A 20,811-nucleotide genomic window follows, 5' to 3' on the forward strand; every position below is an offset into this window, starting at 1 on the left:
TAACTTTTCCCTCTAATACTAATACAGCACCAAAAAAATAACTTATTCTTCTGTCCTGGATAGAGCTTAATTTTTTATCATCTGCGGGAAAGGTAATATAATAATAATAGACTTAACATCATGGTCATCAAGTAAACATACCTAGACGTTGCATGGCGCTACGGTTTCATTAAACTTGTGCACAAATGATTATCATAAACTAAGAGATAACAAACTGTTTCAAATGCCTTTACTATCAAAGATACCTACTCATACTTCAACTAGCTAACGTTAATTTTGCTATCAATGCAATACAGCGGAATGGTCTTTTAACCCTAAACAAATAACACGTGATTCAGATTCAGACACTTTTACTGTCGTCCATCATGAAGGTCTAATCACATTGGGAGAAGTGGCGGCATTAATGAAAGACAACACTGAGCTAAGGGAACGGGTCCTAGACCTGGAATGTACAAACGTCGGTGGAATATCAGGATCCGGGTAATAAAAGAAGTAGAGGAAGAAAACACACCCTAAGTGGTTGATAACTTGCGGTGAAAATCTCACACTCATGGTCCCCAAACATCAACCACATTGTGGATTCTGTGCACCATCAAAACATAAAAACTAAACAAGGCTTGTCATCATCCAATTCACCCAGAGAACACACTGAGATGTGCTGTGAAAAAGGACCACGGACTCCAGTGTCTGTAAAGAGCCAGGCATCCCCCTGTAGAAGATCTCTGCAAGGCTGACAAGGAAACGTGAGCAGCGCTGTGGCCCTCAGCTGGGAGACCGGTATGCGATGTGCGATAGTCCAGCAGGAATTTTTTCGTCAGGTTCAGCTGTGCCACTGCATGAGATACGTCAAGACTCTTTGTCTGTAGTGTTTTGCTGGTTATGTTTGTCTCAATTAAAATTTCATACCACGTTATGATGGATGACAGGAATGGGTAGTTTTTAATTTGAGCTGCTATGCCTCTGGCTTCACATCTAGTTTTAGCTCCACAAACGCCAGTTAGACTTTCATCTTGTGCCATTGACAGCAGGGCATCATATACATCCCCTAACTGCTGTCGGATGGGTTTGAGCGCATCTACCGACTATCTCATCTAGTGTCACTTAAAGGCTTGCCTCTCATATTTGATCTTTTGTCATAACCTTGACCTCTCATATCCATAATGTCAATATCCAGCTCCTTAAGTTTCTTAATAAGAACCTCAGTTATCTCTGTGAATTCCAGGAAATGCTCTCTGATCTCCACAGTTCCTCCCTGTTATGTAACAAAGCGTACAATCACGCCCATCTGTTCTGTTCAACTCAAATCGGGAGTACAATCTAAAATTATGGAGTAGTATTTTGCTGACCTCATCATCGTGAGAATTTCCTGCTGAATCTGGGATGCGGGCATTGTTTTGAATGTCTTTGCCTAAATAGTGAATCTGCGTTTCTTAGTAGGTTTTTATATGATATTTCTACATTTTAACATGTTTTTTATTTCCATCTATATTGTATGTAAAGCAATTTGAGCTGCATTTCTATTGTATGAAAGGTGCTTTACAAATAAAGATTATTATAAGTATTATCATTACACAGTTCTATCTATTTTAATAGTATTCTTTTTCTCCTTCAACTTGTTTTTTTCTTTTTTTAGATGTATCTCTTTTATTCTACTCTTTTTAACAATTTATTTTGCTTTTTATTTTATTTTGTATTTATTTTATTGTGCGGTTTAAACTTTGCTTTCTGGTTTTAGAGTAGTTTTCTTTCAATTTAGTCTGTGTTGTACTAATATCTCTGTACATTAATACCTAAATAAAGCTGCATTGTCTTGTTAACAAGAGTTTTCATGAAGACTTTCAGGACTTTTTGATTGACTGGAGGGAAACCTCAGTCAGTGCGGTGTCTCTTTAAAAGGTGCGGCGTGTGCGTGACACGGCCACGCAAAGCGACGTAGCTGATGAGCAGTGACACAACATCCTGGAGCCTGAGCTGTGTTGATGATCCCTGAACGCAGCAGAAGCACGCACACTGTTTGAGAGCAGCGCGACGTTTTCCCCAAACACCATTTTAAAGCTGTTAGAGAGTCTCGCAGCTTTCTTCCCCCTCTCTAGTCACTGAGCCACACCGCAGTCTGAAAATGGCCACAGACGAGCTGTCGTCGAAGCTCAGCCGACGACTTCAGATAGAAGAGGGAGCCGAGGACCCTGTGGCCCTGGACCCGCCCGGACACCAGAACGGCTCCGAGGAGAAGCCGAGCACCGCCAACGCAGATTCGGAGCTGGGCGCCAAACTGTCCCGGAGAGGAGAGCTGAACGAGGGGCAGGGGGAGCACTGTCAGCCCAGCATGAAGGTCTTCAACCCCTACACCGAGTTCAAGGAATTCTCCCGAAAGCAGATCAAGGACATGGAGAAAATGTTCAAAATGTGAGTGTCACGGAATTCTCAACATGTCACATATGTTTAACATGTGTTAACCATGCCTCCGGGCCACTGGTCCCATGTGATATGACATGATTCAGTGAGGGAAGTCACGATGAGATTGCACATATAAGGAAGTCCAGTTGGCACATCGCTTATGTAGGTCACAGCTGAATGAACCACTCATACTGTCTTTATATCAACAATAGAATAACACTAAGTGCACATCTGAAAATAAGGATCAGTGAGTTAACATAAAGACAGTACTCTGAGCTCACTAACTCATCATATGTTGAGTCATCTAAGGTAATAGATCCAATTGAAAATGTAGAGTATTTGCAGGGTGGGGACCTCACTGCAGTCACTGATGAGGAAATGACATTTCTCAATCCAGGAACTGATGTGATAAATAGATTAACAAATGTGATGAATTGACTTCTTCAGTAACCCTCTTTCTGTATTAAAAAGGGAAGAGTGATGTATTACATTTCCGGTTTAAGTGTTAGTCTAGTTTTTATGACAAGTGATGCAAAAATGTAATAACACTTTACATTTAACACTTTTTAAATTAATGAGAGAGAATTAATGCCACATTTTTTACAAAAAGCCTGATCATTTGATCATGATTGGACCAAGATAGTCATGTGGCACACACAGTACGTTCTTCACTTGGACATGTTTATGGTTTAGGTCTATTTTGTTAATTTAGTGTTATTCTTTTTTACTTAATATATATATATTGTTTAGTTTTTTGGGGGCCTCTCTAACCGAGGATGAATGTACATAGAGTAAAGTCAAGGGAAGATCGAATTCCCCACATTTGTGTTGTAATACTGAGTCTCATTTTCTCTATTGCTGTATATGTAGGACCTAAGTTTTAGTTAGAAAGCTGGAAAGTGGGGTTGATGACGCTTCGTACGTGCAAAAGATGCTAAAATGAAATAAACTAAAATATAACAAATATCATTGGATTAAAAAGCTGTGCCATACACATAGAAGACAAGGACATTAAAATGATAGTTCACCCAGAAATGAAAATTCAGTCATTATCTACTCAACACTATGCCGATGGAGGGGTGGGTGAAGTGTTTGAGTCCACAAAACACTTGTGACCAAAGCTTCAGACATAATAAAACAACAGAAAAAACATAACATGCCTCAATACTGCTCGTGTGGTGTTATCCAATTGTCAGTAAACTCCGACATTCAAGTTCGACTCGAAACAAGGTCATTTATACCATGTTTTAAGCCTAAAATGAATGACCGGAAATGTACAAGCAGAAATCAGGCTGTGTTGCTGGAAGGTGCTGTAAAAGATGAAGATGATTAAACCTTTGCCAACCACTTCATCTTTTAACTCTTCTTCTACAATATATGAGGTTAGTAGGGCTGGGTATCATTCAAAAGTAGGGCTGTAACGTTACACAAAAATCCCAGTTTGGTATGTACCTCGGTTTTGAGGTCACGGTTCGGTACGTTTTCAGTACAGTAGAGACAAGGAATAGAAAACATTAAACTAATTTTTTTAATTTCTTTTTATTCAACCCTAGTTTACTGTGGCTGTGTCTTTCTTACCCAAGTAATTTTTACAAGGTAAAATAACGTTTGTTATTGATTTGACAGGTCTGAATTATTTGCCATGGGGAGCTGGTTTTGCACGGTTTGCACGGAACTCGTTTTTTCCTTGTCCCACTAATGCTAATAGGACATCACTGATGTTTCAAACGAGTCGGCATGTTCGATATGCTACCATCTACGTATCCGATAGACGTCGACATATGGCTTTTGTACGATCCGCTTGTCTTTGCCCGTCATCAATATAGTTGACTGCACTACTGAAGTGTTCCCACACAGCTGACTTAAATGATGAGGGAACACTCCTGTTTGTCTGCGGTCACTATGAACACGAGCTGACAGCACATCTGGTCCTTTGCTTAAGTTGTCCCTTGTGATTTGAGACGCACACAAACGTACCGCAAATGGACTCGCTGTATTCGTTCAGTACAGGTGCGTAACCCTCACCTGAGAAATCTGCGCTGCCTCAGCTTCCATGGTGGTATAGGTGTCCTGTCTTTTGTCTTCTTCCAAAAAGGGCATCACTTTAAAGCTGGATATAGTGCGGAGGCCATGCACAGAAAGAATCTGTCAGTCACATAACTGTTCCCAAGATCCCCCAGATACGGTGTTTTTTAATGTCCCTTGTAACTGCAGAGTCTGTTGCTTGGACACAACTGGGCATGCAGCGGTGCTATAACAGACAGCGTAGGGGTCTTTTCTTCTGACATTACGAGTGTTGCAACTTTTAGCGGCTGCAGGGCTTTAGCCACATCTTAAGCACAGGCCAGGGGCATCATTTATAACCGTTGCGTATGCACAAAACGGGGCCTGAAAGTGGCGTACAAGTTGCGGGCTGCTGCTATAAGAAGCGCTCCAAAATATCCCAGGCGCTGTTCCATCTCGTAGCTACATCTGTCACGAGCTTGTGCTCGGGAACATTAAGTGGCTTCTGCTTTTCAATCAGGGCATGGCTAGCAATTGTGCTTTTCCTAAAATATGCCACGATGCTGTGAATTCTTCCCAGTAGAGTAAACAGTGGGGGTCTTGAGTGCATGTTGTTTGGCCAAATTCAAACTCTGAGCAAAGCATTTCACATGCACTAACTTCGCCAGCTGTGCCACGATTGTCATATTGGAGGCATTATCTGTCACCAACGCAGGATCCTTGTCAACAAGCTCCGATTCATCCAGCACGTCCCGTAGCAAATCTGCAATATTTCACCCGGTGTGGCTTTTAAACATAGCTCTGGTCTGCAGGACACGTGAGACCATTTCCCAGTCTGGATAAATATGGTGGCATGTGAGAGTTTCATATGATTGGGTTGCTCTCGACGTCCAGGCATCACATGTAATGGCAACTCTGTTTGCAGAATAGATTGCTTCTGTGATTTTTTAAATTTCATTTATTTTTTTGCTTCACATCTGCATTCAGGACATTAAGGCTCAAATATTACCTATGCTATAATGGTCCACGACCTTTAAGTTGCAACAACACCCTTTATAGCATACTTGCCTCCACCATGGAACCTCCAGGCAAAAGGCAGCAAACCTAAACAAAGTTTGAAATTGCCCTGTGGAAATAATCTTGCTTTTCCTTTGGAATTTTTCCCTTTTCTGCCAGTGTGAATACATTGACACTTATTGGCATTAACCTCCTCACACCAGGGTGAACAGGGACAGAGGCTAATTTGAAGAGAAAAAAAGATACCTGAGCTTTTAAGCAAGCCGACCCGATGGATAAGCACATTTTAACAAGCCAACCTGTATGGTAAAATGTATCATTTACTGCCAATCTATGCATTTATAGTTTTTGATTTAGCTAGCTAATTAAACCATAAGCTACAGCTGCACTCAAACAATATCAAACATTACATAGGGGTCCCATTTTAAGTCACTGGCACCGCAGCTATTACAGTAAAGTTGCATTTGGCAAACAACCATACAAGTTGGATGGATTTTTATGTTTGCTAAACTTTAACTCTCCCAGTCATAGCGCTGTAACTCAGATGAGCCTCTAGTGTTTTTCCTGCATGCCTCGACATGCCGTTCAATGTTATGTTGCGATATCTGCAAAGATATTTAAGTTATTTCCAGCAACTAAACTACACGTGGTAATATCTTTCTGTGACAGAGCCTTCTGTTCATTCTGTTCTTTCTTTTAGTGTTCATGAGAGGAAACTTAACTCTGAGGTTTGGTTTTTCTATGTCCATGAATTTTGGCTGTTTCTCTGAGATGCTCTGCCCAGATTTTTCAGGTTCCTCTCACGTCCGGGCTTGTCCAGGCATTTTAAATGCACAGCTTAGTTGCACATACTTTCTGTACAGAAATCCCAAACAGACTTGTATGATTTGAGCAATTAACTTGTAAATTAAAGTATTTCACATTTGAAAAGACAGTTTTTCTCCATGGGATCTTTTTTGAGTACAATGCACTCTAAAAACTAATGCCTTGTCTCAACAAAGAAAATCAACGCAACAGTTTGTGTGGATGTTTTTTGAGTCATGGCAACTTATTAAGAAATTACCTCCAACCAACAGCCAACATTGAGTTAGGTCGATTAGCTTTTCCTCTGCAATGAAAGGTATTTTGAATTTCTACTTAAGAATTGTTACAATAAACACAAACGTTTAAGTTGAAAACTGCTTCAAATTAAGTTGTTCCAACTACTTTTTCCACATTATTGAAAGGATTTTTAAAGTCTTTTTTTCTTAATTTTAATAGTTATGAACACAAGTTTTTAAGTTGACAACCATTTAAAAATTATATTTGCTCAAATTAGACTTTCTTCAGTAGTTTTTAGCTTTTTAACAGTATTTGATCTTGTAGCTTTGAAGAAATCAATTAATTCACAATGAAATTGTTTTGCAATTAACTTTTTTGACCTGCAGTTATGTACTAAACTCTGAACATATGTAAATGTAAAAGTCAACTCAAAATATCAAAATAGTGTTTTGAGATTTGGCACTTTGGCACTGGTTTCAGTCCATCGAGATCAAGGAACAGTTTCTGAGACACAAAGAATATAGATTAAGTTCCTTTGGTTGCCTCAACCAGGATGGTTGCTGTCTTGTGGTGAGGTCTGTACTGCTGATCATCGATGATGGCAAACTTCATCACATGCCTACCAAGGCTTGCCACAAACTCTTTGGTGTACTGGAAAGCAAATGAAAAGATACATTAGCATTTTCAAGATAATGAACTGGATGATTACTGCAGACTTTTTACACTGTCATTCTTAGTGAATTCAGTCAGTTGATCAATAGACATTATTTATTCTATTTTAACCCTTTTACAAACACACATACCCAATAATTCAAATGGCCTAAATAGATTGCATCAATAAACTTGAGAAAAAATATTGTTTCATGGTAAGATAACAGATGCTTATTTTTTTTCTGTTATCACCAAATTTAGACAGCATGTTATATGACCAAATTGGCCCACTTAAAGGGGTAGTATCTACTCACCGCTGTGCCGATGGAGGGGCGGTGAAGTGTAAGAGTCCACAAAACACTTTTGGAGTCTCAGGGGTAAACAGTGTTGCATTCATATCCGACACAATTGAAGTTTTGAAAATTTTCAAAAATAATAAAACAGAAAAAAAAACAACATGCCTCCATACTGCTCGTAAGTGTCATCCAAGCTCCAAGCCCCGACATTCATATTCGACTCAAAATGGCATAATTTACACCATGTTTTAAGAATAAAAGTCCCCAACTGGAAGACGCGATGCTAGCGGATATAGCGATCCTAACGCGGACCCCATGCGTGCCCTTGGACGAGAGCTGGTGTGCAGTGTGTGTGCGTGAGAACGTTAATGCGGCTCCAGAGGAGGATATCACAGGAAATTTAGCAATTTAGCATATTTTACATTCTTTCATTAAATGTGTTCTCTCTTTGCTCTTTGAATGCACAACAGTTGAAAGATAGTGACCCTAATGTGGACTGTGATGGATTAACTATCTGAAGCATGTTTAAGTAACTTCACACTGATTTCCATTAAAACATTTAACCAATGGCTGCCTAAAGATATCGGGAAATCAATAAAAAAAATATAAATTGGCTAACAAACAACCAATATCACTGTTTTAAATTCAAAATACATAGACTTATATTACAAAAAAAGGGCATCGTTCCATAAAGTCTTTGATTGCATGGGCCTCATAAATGATTTCTTTCCTACAAAGAGAGAACGTTGTGGCCATTTTCTTGGCAACAACTTGGGATTTTCCCCATTTTTGTCACTTCACATAAGAGTTTCGCTCTCTTTTTCTCCAACGTTATAAATCCAATACAATTAATACAAATGCCTAAATACATAGTTTTTTAGAATTTACTTGTAAATGAAATGATACTTGCCTTGAATGTTCTCATCTTATTTTCCTCCTGTATAGCCCGAATAATGTCCTCGGAGTTCATGCTCAATCCGGGGCTGCTCTGGCTTTGACTGCTAGCTTGATCTGCCACAATGCTATTAGCTTTCTCCTTCAAAACGCTTTTATCTTTAGGTGTTGGCATTTCTTCTTCTCTTTTGGCTCCTGGTGTTTCTTCTCCCACGCATTTATCCTTTTCACTGATAAATGTTGAGGTTTCGAGTTATTCTGTGGGTAAATTGCGATAGGTCCGGGACCACGGTTTACCATGTATCTTCTCTAGTCCATTGCAAACTGGAGGTCCCCGCCCTGGCATGTTTAGGGGACTTAAAATCCTAAACTAAGTTGGAGAAAATGTAAGTTGTCTGGCCAATTTTATAAAGTTACTGCAACTTAAATTTAATTTCTAATCAATTAATGCAGAAATTTGATCTGGAATTACAAACAATATTAAGTTGATGTAATTATCAACAATATAATTTCATCATAACTCAACAAAATAATGTTTGCAACTTAGAGAGTTTATTTAAATCAATACATTTTTGTTTTGCAGCCATGCATTTAATTAAGTGGTGCTAACAGGTCCCCTGAATCACTTTTTAGAGTGTGGGCAAGGAACGAGCTGTGCAACCAATCAATAAATGGATTGATAATTAGACTGCTTCTGTTGACTGCAGTGTAATGCCCATTTAATCTTCGCCAGTCACAAAGACCAATATGATTTGATCTCATGAAATTAACTAAATTAACTATAAATTAGTTAATGGACAGAATAAATAATACAATTTAAACCTTTATTCTAGATTAAAAAACGGATTTTAGTTCAGTCAAACTTTTCTCTTTTTGATGATGCACACTACGGATGCCAAGATGTTCCACTGAGTAATAAACCGATTACCCAGATATTTTACCATAGAAAACTGGTATGTTGAATCCTTGTCTGTACAGCATTTACTGAGTGAGATCTGTAACGTGAGATATCACTGTGTGAGCAGCTTAACTCTACTGCTGCACTTTAAGTTGTGTACAGTGTTTAAATACCCAGACTGTGATAGTCCGCTTCTCATAATAATAATATCATTAAGAAGTGTTTGTACTGCTTTATTGTAAATAGTAAATGGTCTGTACTTATATATATCTTTTCTAGTGTTGATGAGCACTCAAATCACAACTTAAAGTACAGTTTCGCCATTCACCCATTTACTCACATATTTAAACAGTGCATCTATGAGCAGCACTTTCTCTATCACACATCATTAAATCTACAGTGCTCTGTACCTCTCTTTCTCCCTCTGTCTCTTTTTATTGCTCTCTCTCATTCTCTCACTCAAATTTCCAATGTTTTAATAAGGGCTGGGCGATTAAACAATATCGATAATTATCGCAATATAACTTTTCCTCGATAGAAATATAAGACATGTCGATAGAACTCGTCCCGTCCTCCCAAATTTCCGACTTTATTACTGGGCATCTAATCTGCATTGTGTGTCATATTGGACACACCATTATTTAGACATATATTCTCCCACCTGGGTAGGGATGGAGACAAATTTCTGTGGCTCTGTCTCCTTACCAGCTTTAATAGGTGCGTCAATGCCTTTGCCCTTCCAGTGGCCATGTCTAACATTACTCCTGTAGTCACAATTTATTAGGAAACTTTTTATAAAGATCAGTTCTACGTGTGATGATTAGAAAACATCACAGGAGCAGAGTCACTTGTTGACCAGCGGAGTAATGTGCCTCAGTGCAGTGGTGCTGATTTTAGATAAGATAAAACTTTATTGATCCACACACCGGGGAAATTCAGTTGTCACAGCAGCAGGCACGTCAGGATGAGGTAGACAAGAGAATAAAGAAATATAAAAAGGCAATAGAATAAAAAAAAAAAAGAAATGCTGAGTATGTACATTATATACACCTTTTCACTGTAGTGGTTTGTATGAAACGTTATAAGTAAAGTGCACTCGCACAGGATGATTATACAATCAAGTAATATATACTGTATATGAAGACTTTCAGTCTTGGTTTAGAGCTAATCACAGCACGGAGACAGCCTTGGCAAAAGTCACTAATGACCTTCTAATATCTTCAGATCAGGGGTTTGTGTCTGTCCTCGTTCTGTTAGATCTTAGTGCAGCATTCGACACAATAGACCAGAGGTCACTAACAGGCGGACCGCGGTCCGGGTCCGGACCCAGAAGCCGTCCCGTACGGACCCTGACCTACAGCCAAAACAGAAGGTTATGATTTAAAACCTGACGGGGCGCTTCTATTTGTAACCGGCGCAGCTTTTGTAGGCTTTACGGTAGTGGTTTAGCGGATGAGGAAACGCACAGACCAATTGCATGCGAGTTAAGCCATCCCACGTGATACTACTCAGCCAATCAAGTCTGTGCATTCCAGGCAAACATTGCGACTCTACAGTGCAGACAGATGAGAGAGTTAGAGGCAAGTTACACATGAAAAGACGGTAGAAAGAAAAAGAAAGATAGCGATCATTTTCTTTGGTAGAGAAAACAAAGGGAGAGATACAGAGGAGTGAGACGGAGAAAGGGAGAGAAACAGGAGTGAGACGGAGAAAGGGAGAGAAACAGAGGAGTGAGACGGAGAAAGGGAGAGAAACAGGAGTGAGACGGAGAAAGGGAGAGAAACAGACGAACAAAGTGGGGGAGTGGGATATAAGAGGGGAAGAAAGTGATTCTAAAACTGTTCAATTGTTAAGATGTGTTGAGATTTATTATCTGTAAAATTGGTTGAGACTTTTGAGTCAAGATGTGAAACAGAAAAAGGGAAATTCAAGCTTTTGCTCCCTTTTATTTTATTTTTCTGAAGTTAAGCCCTTTATTTGAACATGCACAATTTTCACATTTTATTTATTTTCTCTTATTTTGAAATGTAGCCCTACTTTTATTTAGTTAATGAGAGAACATTATACATATCTGCAATCATACATATATGTTCACTTCTATGTTACGTGACAATAAATATTGTCAAATATTTTTGCGAACGTACTGAATTCATTTGATTTGACAGTCAGGTATTTAGTACATGCAGATGTTGATACAACTACTAGGCTACTTAAATATATATCACACTAAATAGTTAGACATTATGATCTTCCGGACCTTTGCTTCAAGAAATTTTCTCTAACCGGACCTCTTTAAATTTTAGTTGAATACCCCTGCAATAGACCATCAAATTTTATTACAGAGGCTAGAACAGTTAATTAGCATTAAAGGAACCGCCCTAAACTGGTTTAAATCCTATTTTTCAGATAGATTCCAATTCGTGCAAATTAATGATGAGTCATCTGTGCGCACCAAAGTTAACCACGGTGTTCCACAGGGCTCTGTGCTCGGCCCAATTTTATTCTCATTATATATGCTTCCACTAGGAAACATTATCAGGACACACTTGGTAAATTTCCACTGCTATGCGGATGACACACAGTTATACTTTAAAACCTGAACAATGTAATCAATTAACTAAACTCCCAGCATGTTTCAAGGACATAAAAACCTGGATGACCCGCAATTTTCTCTTGTTAAACTCAGATAAAACAGAGGTTCTAATACTTGGCCCTAAACACCTTAGAGATAAATTATCTAATGATATAGCTGCACTAGACGACATTGCCCTTGCTTCCAATGAAACATTTCTTTCATTTGCATTACATCTAAAAAATCAGACATGTCCTTTCTCTAAAAGATGCAGAAAAACTAGTCCATGCCTTTGTTCCATCCAGACTTGATTATTGTAATTCCTTATTATCAGGCTCCAGCAGTAAGTCGTTAAAGACTCTGCAGCTTGTCCAAAATGCTGCAGCACGTGTCCTGACAAGAACCAAGAAAAGAGACCACATTTATCCTGTATTAGCTTCACTACACTGGCTTCCGGTTCAATCTAGAATAGAATTTAAAATTCTCCTCCTCACCTTCAAGGCCCTTAATAATATGGCACCTTTATACCTTAAAGAGCTGATACTACCTTATCAACCCACTAGAGCACTGCGCTCCCAGAATTCAGGCTTACTTGTCGTCCCTAAAGTCTCTGAAAGTAGAGTAGGAGCCAGAGCTTTCAGCTATCAAGCTCCTCTCCTGTGGAATCATCTCCCACTTTCAGTTCAGGAGGCAGATACCATCTGTACGTTTAAGAGTAGGATTAAAACCTTCCTTTACGATAAAGCTTATAGTTAGAGCCGGTCCAGGCTTGTCTTAGACCTGCTCTTAGTTATGCTGCTATAGGTCTAGAATATCGGGGGACACATGACACACGGAGCTTCTCTTCCCAGCTTCTCCTTCCTCTTCTCCCCCTTATCACATCAAAGAAATGAATATCTCATCAATACATGTTACTGACTTGACTTCTTCCCCGGAGTCCCTTTGCCTTATCGTCCGCAGATCCAGGGCCGCGGCTGCGGCCACATTGTTGATTATGATGGTGGATCGCGTAACAGAGATCGTGATCATAATGGCGAATCCTGTATCGTGTAACCATGGACTATGACTACAATAAGACTGCTTGATATACAATATCTATCCTCAGATACTGACAATAATCCATCAATTAATTTACCTTCCATTATGCTACAAAGTATTTATTCTAATCAATGCTGCAAATACCCTTATCTTGCTGATGTTCTCCATTACACGTGACATCTATTGCACTTCTGTCCGTCCTGGGAGAGGGATCCCTCACATGTGGCTCTCTCTGAGGTTTCTACGTTCTTTTTACCCTGTTGAAAGGTTTCTTGTTGAGGGTTAAGGGCAGAGGATGCCACACCTTGTTAAAGCCCTATGAGACAAATTGTGATTTGTGAATATGGGCTATACAAATAAAATTTGATTGATTGATTGATATCTCGATATCCACTGATGTGATAAAATGATCGTGATAAGATTTTTTTTCCATATCGCCCAACCCGAGTTTTAATAATGTTTTAACACCAAATCCTCATCAGCTCTCTCAGCATGTGATACGACTCTGTTACTCTGTGATGTGAATCTGCTGCTGCTCAGAGCAGACACTTTAATTTGCCTTCAATTACAGCAGCGACAGACTAAGTGTAGATAATATTTGATGTGGGTGCTACCACTGATCAACCAAGTTTTGTCAGTGTTTCCCCAAGGTTTTCTTTTGGCACCTGTGCATCTCTGTTGCTCTTCAGACACAAACTGGCAATCACGTTTATGTAGTTAGTAATTGATGATGTCGTATCATGAATCCGGATATTTGCAGTCACTTTAACCCTGATGTCCTGGCTTTTGTATATCGTTTGTGTGTGTGTGTGGCAAGTGAATTGCGCACATGCACCCTATTTTTGTGTTGTGTGTTTATGGGAAATATGTTTTGGCGCCCAATCAAATAAACACAAAGTAAACTTTAATTACTGTTGGTGTTTATTTATAAAGTTCAATGTGAGTGCAGGGGAGTGTGGAGGGAGGACACTGAAAGGATACTTCAGCACGGTACAAGGCAGCTGGGCCTAATGTGTGTCTGTCCTGATCCTGAAACAGAGGCGTTAAGAAGTACTTAGCGTAAACTCTGTTTAGGTCTATACAAATGATACAGACGGTGTGGCTGGTGGGCAAATAATATAATCAGTACGTGCCTGAGCACCACGTAACACTACCCGTTTTCATATCTTTGTGTACCAGCCCAGTCAGCAACTCTGAACATCTGCCTTCATGTGAAATTGGACCTTGTCTTGCTTTATTTGCCCCAGAAGTCCCTTTGGAAAATACATATATAAGATAGTAAACACACAGACTGGCGAGAGGTAACCATTGTTGTACTCAGGTGGAAGTTCATCTAGTTTGTGGGAGCACAGGTTGACAAGAGTATGTCCGAAACTCAATAACTGCATGATTTTATTCTTTTGACAATTGCATGCTGCCCCTCAGCAGGTTTACCGGACGTTTATTCAGTCAGAAGGAAATTACTTTTTAATTAGGCTTGAGCTTATAGTGCCCATTTCAATGGGAGGCTCAACTGAGCAGCTGCAATAGGCAGTTAGAAATAAATAAGGACTTTTTAAAACTGTGAGGCATGCAAAGCTGCTTTAGTGGGGTCTCAGAATACAAATATTGAGGTGGGACAGAATTGGGAAACTGGGACTACACACATCTAGCAAACCTGTTAAAATCGACCAGCTGCACGGCTCAGAAGTGGCTCAGTATGTGTTGATAGGATGTGAATCTTCTTTCAGATCTGTTGCCAAGCTGTAACAAAGCATTTTTCATATTTGATTCTGTCAAGGTATGATTCTGGGAAAGACAACTACATTGACCTCATGGAGCTGAAGTTGATGATGGAGAAGCTTGGTGCTCCACAGACACACATTGGCTTGAAGAATATGATCAAGGAGGTGGACGAGGACCTGGACAACAAACTCAGCTTCAGAGAGGTGAAAAGAGAGAACCAGATTCAAATTAGTGAGATGATGTGATATTCCTTCTTTCTTACAACCGTGTTCCTCTGCTTTTCCTGTCGTCTTTAGTTCCTGCTGATTTTCAGGAAGGCAGCAGCAGGAGAGCTGTCAGAGGACAGTGGCCTCTGTGTCCTTGCTCGCCTCTCTGAAATCGATGTCTCTACAGAGGGGGTCAAAGGAGCCAAGACCTTCTTTGAAGCTAAAGTAAGTTGACTCCAAAATGTTATAAATGAACACAGATAAAGTTTCATTACAGTCAATACACAAAATATTCAAAACTACACATACAAACAATCAGTTACTTTGAGACAAGCCAGCCACTGGAATTTGAGAGAGGGTTGAACATTCCCACCACCATTCCAGCAGCATCACCACCCACCCACCCACAATACCAGCACAGTCACATTTCAAATTGTAGTGACACAGATGTGAGTCTATAACAACCATTTCCAAATCCAGTGATCTACAATGTAGACAAACCCAGGTCATGCTGTCTTTTATACAGACACTGAATATGATTATAAAGGACGAAAGGTCAGTTGTTTCAAAATAATTCTTTCAAACTACTTTTAAAGGCAAAAGGAGGAATACGACTGTCAAAAACAAGAGAGAATAAATGACCCTGATGAACGAGTGACACATTTTTATCATCATTTCATTTCAATGTTTTCCAATCAGAAAAAAACATCTTGACTGATGTATTGGTCAAATTTTGTGCAGGATGGAAATTCTGTGTGGCATCAACAGAAATGCTCATAGTAATAATTGGGTCCCCATCAATAAATTACATTAGTATTTTGCATGTGCCTTGTCATGAGTTTTTGATGTGATAATGGTCATAATGCTGTTATTTTGTGTATATTAGGGATAGCATCATGTAAAGAGCTTTAATCATGCAAAGAGCTTTAAAATGATATGAGAACGTTGTCTCTCAAAGTCAGACTGACCATCAGCAACGCCCTGAGAAATCTGTGTTGCGTCGGTCAAAGCCTCCATGAAGTACTTTCTGTCCTTTGCCGACCTCAGCATAACATCTGCTGTAGTTGTCCACGCGAGTAAACTGTGTGCATGTTCAGTGGGCAATCAGAATAATCAACCCTTTTAAACAGAGCAGGCCTGCCTCAGTTAGTCCTGTACACCGCCTATAAACTGTGAGACCCGTGGTGGAGAATAACAACTATAACCGAATGCAGAGATGGTTCCTCTCTAGATCTGCCAGCTTTGTGAGATGCGTCTGTTTAAAATATAGAAAAAATGTTTATTAACAGTTTAACCGAAAGTATTAATCAGTCAAAAATCTTATTGTCAGTTAATGGTTACATGATTTATTTATGAACATCCATTGTCAGGTGTGCATGAACTTTGTCCTGTGGTATATAAAGAGTGAGTTGGTATATAGAATCACTGCGAAATATCACCAATCCAGTCCATGTACAAGTACTTTGTTTACGAGAGTAAATATAACTCATTACTTCCACCCTCCTTGCTGCACTTCTATACTTGACCACTATGTGTCTTTCTGTTGAACAGGTCCAGGCCATCAATGAGTCCAGCCGGTTTGAGGCAGAGATTCGCCAGGAGCAGGAGGATAAGAAGAAGCAGGCTGAGGAGCAGAAACAAAGACGAGCAGCTTTCAAAGACCTACAGTCAGCCTTCAATTGATCACCCTTCTCTCATCTCAGGACCTTTCACTCTGTGCTGCACAAAGTCAATGAGTGTTTTTTAATGCCCCATGTATGTTAGACAGTGGTAGTCCTGAGTCAGCTCAAAGTCTCATACATGTTTATCAATAGTCAAATCCAATGGACTAGGTACACAATGAAAAAATCACCACTGTCTATGCTTATGCAGATAATATATAGAAAAGCAATGATTCATCTGTATATTTAACTCTCTAGCTCGGTCACGCCTTCTAATATTGATAAAAGTTTAGTGCAGGATTGTCAGTAGAGTAGTCTTTGCTGATCTAAATGAATGGTTCTCACAGTATCTTGTCATTAGGCATAGCGTCCGCAATTTCAGAGAATCTATTTTTACCCAAATATCTACTGTGGCGCACTGTGCTGGCACTTTGGGGCTGCTGACCAAGAGGGCTTCGGCAAAACAAAACAAATGATTACTTTCCAGGGTTTTAAAATCTGGTCTCATAGAGTTGTAAACGGGTGTGCAGTGCGTTGGCATCTAATAAACCTTCAAACTGTTGCTCAAATCAGCCTGTACTAGTTTGACAGTCTCCACTGTACCTGTTACGACAAGCACACACCAACACAGCTCCCACTACCTGCTGTGTTTGGACAGATAGCTCTTAGATTAATCCTAAACTGTAGTTGAAATGACTCTGTGTCTCATTCCTAGTATTTGCATAGAGTGGTGATGAATGCACTTAATACACTGTCTTGACTACAGTGTCAGCTTGCTTAAACTATATTTGATTAACTTTACTCATTAAAAATTTCATACTAAGTCCACAGTGACACTTTACAGTCTCATAATCAGCTTGCCACACAATTGAATTAGTGTCACATGTTGAAGAAATAGCTGAGCTCTGCAGTTTTAGTGTCAGCTCTGTATTTTTGTACAATGCGGATGGTGGGTATTGATTCGATTTTTGTTGTTGTGGTTTGAGGATGGTAGTTGGTGATGGACATTCTTGAGCATCAAGATTTGCATGAAACCTGCGAAGTACAGCCGGCTTATAATACGGTTCTTTTTCGTGGTTCCTTGTCTCTCCCAGTTTTGGTCATTATTCCTTTCAGCTGTGTCATTTTATTCACCAACTTCATTGCTGACATTAGGGGATGTATTGACTGCGCTGTATTGCTTTAATTTGGAGTTCACTTCAACCACATGAGCCATCAGACTGTTTGAAATCTACAATTGTAGAGTCCCCTTGGTTTAGGTAATGGTTGACATGGTTCAGATAATACTTATTTTTTTACCTGCATTTACTTTAGTTGTCATTTCCCGATCAATAGTTGAGTGGTTTGGACTTGCGTACCCAGAGAATAAATGAAGTCACTTAAGCCGTTTTCAGACATGACCTTCGGAGAATATCTGGAGAATTGGGTCCGGATTTTCTCCAGAGTCTGCCTTTCACACATGAACAGCACAACAGGAGATTCTCCGCTCAGACACCTTCGTCGAGGGGTGATGCAGCAGAGGCAGTACGTAATGCTGTGGTATCACGTGTTTTTATTTACCGTACATGGACACCGGCGTCGGCCAAAAGCTCTCTTGACAACCTCATCTGTGTCTTTTAAGTCTATGGCTCTGCTTCTTCATCCTGAGATGTTTGTTTTCTTTTTGTTTGTTTCATTTCACACCCACTTGCTCGTGGTGAATCCTGCGGAAGATCTCCTGCTGTGTTCTCACCCCGGCTAATTCGGACTGCCTCTGGACTTAATACTAGTGGAGGTCCGGAGGCTTTCACTCGGACATTTGCGTTCACACATATAGCCGTTCTGGAGAATGTCTGGAGGTTCTGGGTCTACCGAGTTCAGTGCATTCCTGAAAGCAGCTTGAGTAAAATGTTTCCATAACTGAAAGGAATGATCCAAACTTTGAAAAGAAGTCCCAGGCGTTTGATTTTTTGAAAACTGCTCCCACTCTACGTTCTCTCACCTAATTAACCTGGAGGTTTAACAGACAATATCACATGTGCCATTATAGCAGCTAGACTAGTGCCACTTACACTGTTTTACATTCTCATTGTAAAATCATAACTAATGTGAAATCCTCGACCGTCAGTTGAAACCAGCCTTTTCCTAATCAGCCCCTTTTCTGTTGCCCTTACTATGTGAAACCCTAGTGTATTTTTTGTAATCAGGTAAATAATTTTATCAAACAAAGTTGCGCATTTTGCACTTACTTGATCATTTGATGTAAGTGTCTTTATCAAGAATTTTGGATTAAAGTTGATGTAAATGTTAAATTTAATCCAAGATTAAATGTCCCTGTCTTTAAAACATGGTGTTAATCCTGAAGATCGTGTGGCGGATAGGGCTCATAGATGCACAGACCGCAACCCCGAGCTAATCAGTAAAATAACTGGTTCTCTATATAGTCAGATAATACGTTGCCATTTATTTGTAAGATAATCAGGGAATAGTATGGGATGTTTTAACATACTCTCATCTTTAACAAATAAATGGTATAATTACACCTGTTGGCCACTAGTTGGTACACATTTTCAAAAAATCTATTTTAAGTATACAGACTATGAGAACAAATCAACAAATGAACAGGTCACACAGATCAGACTCATTATGTTTTTAGTATTTTAAACATAAACAGTGTTTTGTTTGTGGCTTTAACTGAATTAGCTTCTTGTTAGTTATGTTAATGGACCAGTGCACCCATACTGTACATGCAAGGGTCATTTCCTGTCAGTAGTTTTGTATTTATAGCATATAGTATTGATTTTTAGTGACGAATTGTAATGAACTGATCAAAACGTTGTATCCACCAGTGAGTCCAAGCGACTAAATATAAAGCTTCAGTGTGATACACTTTCCATATTATTACACAGTGGCACCTTATGTATCAGAAATATATATTCTTATGAATGCTGTATCCAACCGTTATGACCAATCCCTTCATGTATTTCAAATGATTTATAAAACAAAGGCACAGTGTATTTAATGGGTAGTTGATACTTTTTACATGATCTTCAGGATTATCCCATAATATAATCTAAATCTGAGATCTCTAATTTTTGTATGATGGCATAGAGGGATTTCAAATCTTTTATAGAAGAGATTCGTTATTTTTGCTTTTGAGCCACGTAAATGTATTGGGGACACATGTTTGGTTAGTACTACATCAAATAATATGCAAGAGCCTTTAGTGTAGTTATTGATAGTCTGTTGATGCATGGCAGGATTTCTCAGCACATTGTGGCTGAAATGTTCTTAATACATCAAAAGCATATCAGATTTTTCTCCACTGTATGAAAAATACTTTGAAAACTCAAATGTGGTGCTGTTTTGCTCAACAAAGTGGAGGACAGTCAATGAGTAGTTGTAACTGGGTATTGTCAGATCTGTCATATGTATCTCCTGGTTTTTATTATTTCTATAGTAAGGCTCATTGTTTTTGTTTTTTATCTGTCCCCAAAGCTATCTCCTGTTATAACAAGACATTGTTAGCTGTAATAGATGGGTTACTATATTGATGTTTTTTGTTGTGATATTCCCAAATTTTCAAAAGAGATCATCATTTCCATTTTGTTGTTTTTGGTGTTAAAAGAAAAGCAATGTTTAAATATGCAAATATCTTATTGATTCATTTCCTTATTGATATTGTCCAGCCCACACTGTATTAGTAGTGGTGGTTTCAGAGGGAACAAAATCATTATTTTTTTTTTATTTCATTCCACTGAACATTCCCTTATTACTGATAGAGAACAATGAGTTGGAGTTGAGTACACACACTGTGTCATCTACTGAATTCTCCAAACCTTTCATTCTGTTATGTCCAGGAAAGTGCCAAATGTTTAAACTACTGTAATGGGTCTTTTCACACTACAGCAGCAAAAATGTGAATGGAAATCAAATTAAATGACAATGATGAAATATTTTATCTTTCTATGTTTAGAAAGCTGTTGGCAGTATTTAGTGGTGATCCTGTTGGTACACATCCCATCCTACCATTCATGTCATGGATACAATTTTCTGCTGCAGTTCTTGCATGTTTCCACTTGGTCTGAGAGTTGCTATAAAAGTTAAGGACTTCACTATAAATGTACACTCATGTTGTTGCAGTGCCCTCCCAGCTCACTGCTGGAAAGTCGACTGTGAACTGTGCTGAATAAGACAACTTCAAAAGTGAGCTGGCAGGTCTGAGTAGTCTCTGGGCTGTATAACATTATCACGGATACTTTTTTTTTAAACATGTACAATCGCTTTCCCTGCTATGGTTTGATTTAATTTCCACTTTCCTTCCTTGTTTTTGTTAGTTTGTAAAGTTGTACTGTCTTGTTTACTAATAACAAAAGAGAATATGTTCTAATGCAGCTTATGTTTTAATTTCAATAAAATGTCTAGTGTGTTT

The 20,811-nt window shown here is 39.1% G+C and overlaps 1 protein-coding gene across 1 annotated transcript; it reads left to right on the forward strand.

The window, feature by feature from the left end:
• The first annotated feature begins 1,925 nt into the window (after positions 1 to 1,925).
• Positions 1,926 to 20,811, forward strand: efhd2 (EF-hand domain family, member D2). Its single transcript, XM_034591509.1, has 4 exons — positions 1,926 to 2,406; positions 14,589 to 14,736; positions 14,830 to 14,964; positions 16,291 to 20,811. Exons 1-4 carry the CDS (start codon positions 2,120 to 2,122, stop codon positions 16,420 to 16,422), a joined length of 702 nt encoding a protein of 233 aa, XP_034447400.1. The 5' UTR covers positions 1,926 to 2,119; the 3' UTR covers positions 16,423 to 20,811.

Source organism: Hippoglossus hippoglossus, chromosome 7 (assembly GCF_009819705.1).
Source record: "Hippoglossus hippoglossus isolate fHipHip1 chromosome 7, fHipHip1.pri, whole genome shotgun sequence".
Classification (NCBI taxonomy): domain Eukaryota; kingdom Metazoa; phylum Chordata; class Actinopteri; order Pleuronectiformes; family Pleuronectidae; genus Hippoglossus; species Hippoglossus hippoglossus.

Bases quoted from the DNA above. Each gene is read 5' to 3' on its own strand.
- efhd2 (XM_034591509.1), top strand. From the start codon at position 2,120: ATGGCCACAGACGAGCTGTCGTCGAAGCTCAGCCGACGACTTCAGATA. The intron at 14,737-14,829 runs GTGAAAAGAGAG...TGTCGTCTTTAG, and splicing joins ACAAACTCAGCTTCAGAGAG to TTCCTGCTGATTTTCAGGAA. The intron at 14,965-16,290 runs GTAAGTTGACTC...TCTGTTGAACAG, and splicing joins AGACCTTCTTTGAAGCTAAA to GTCCAGGCCATCAATGAGTC.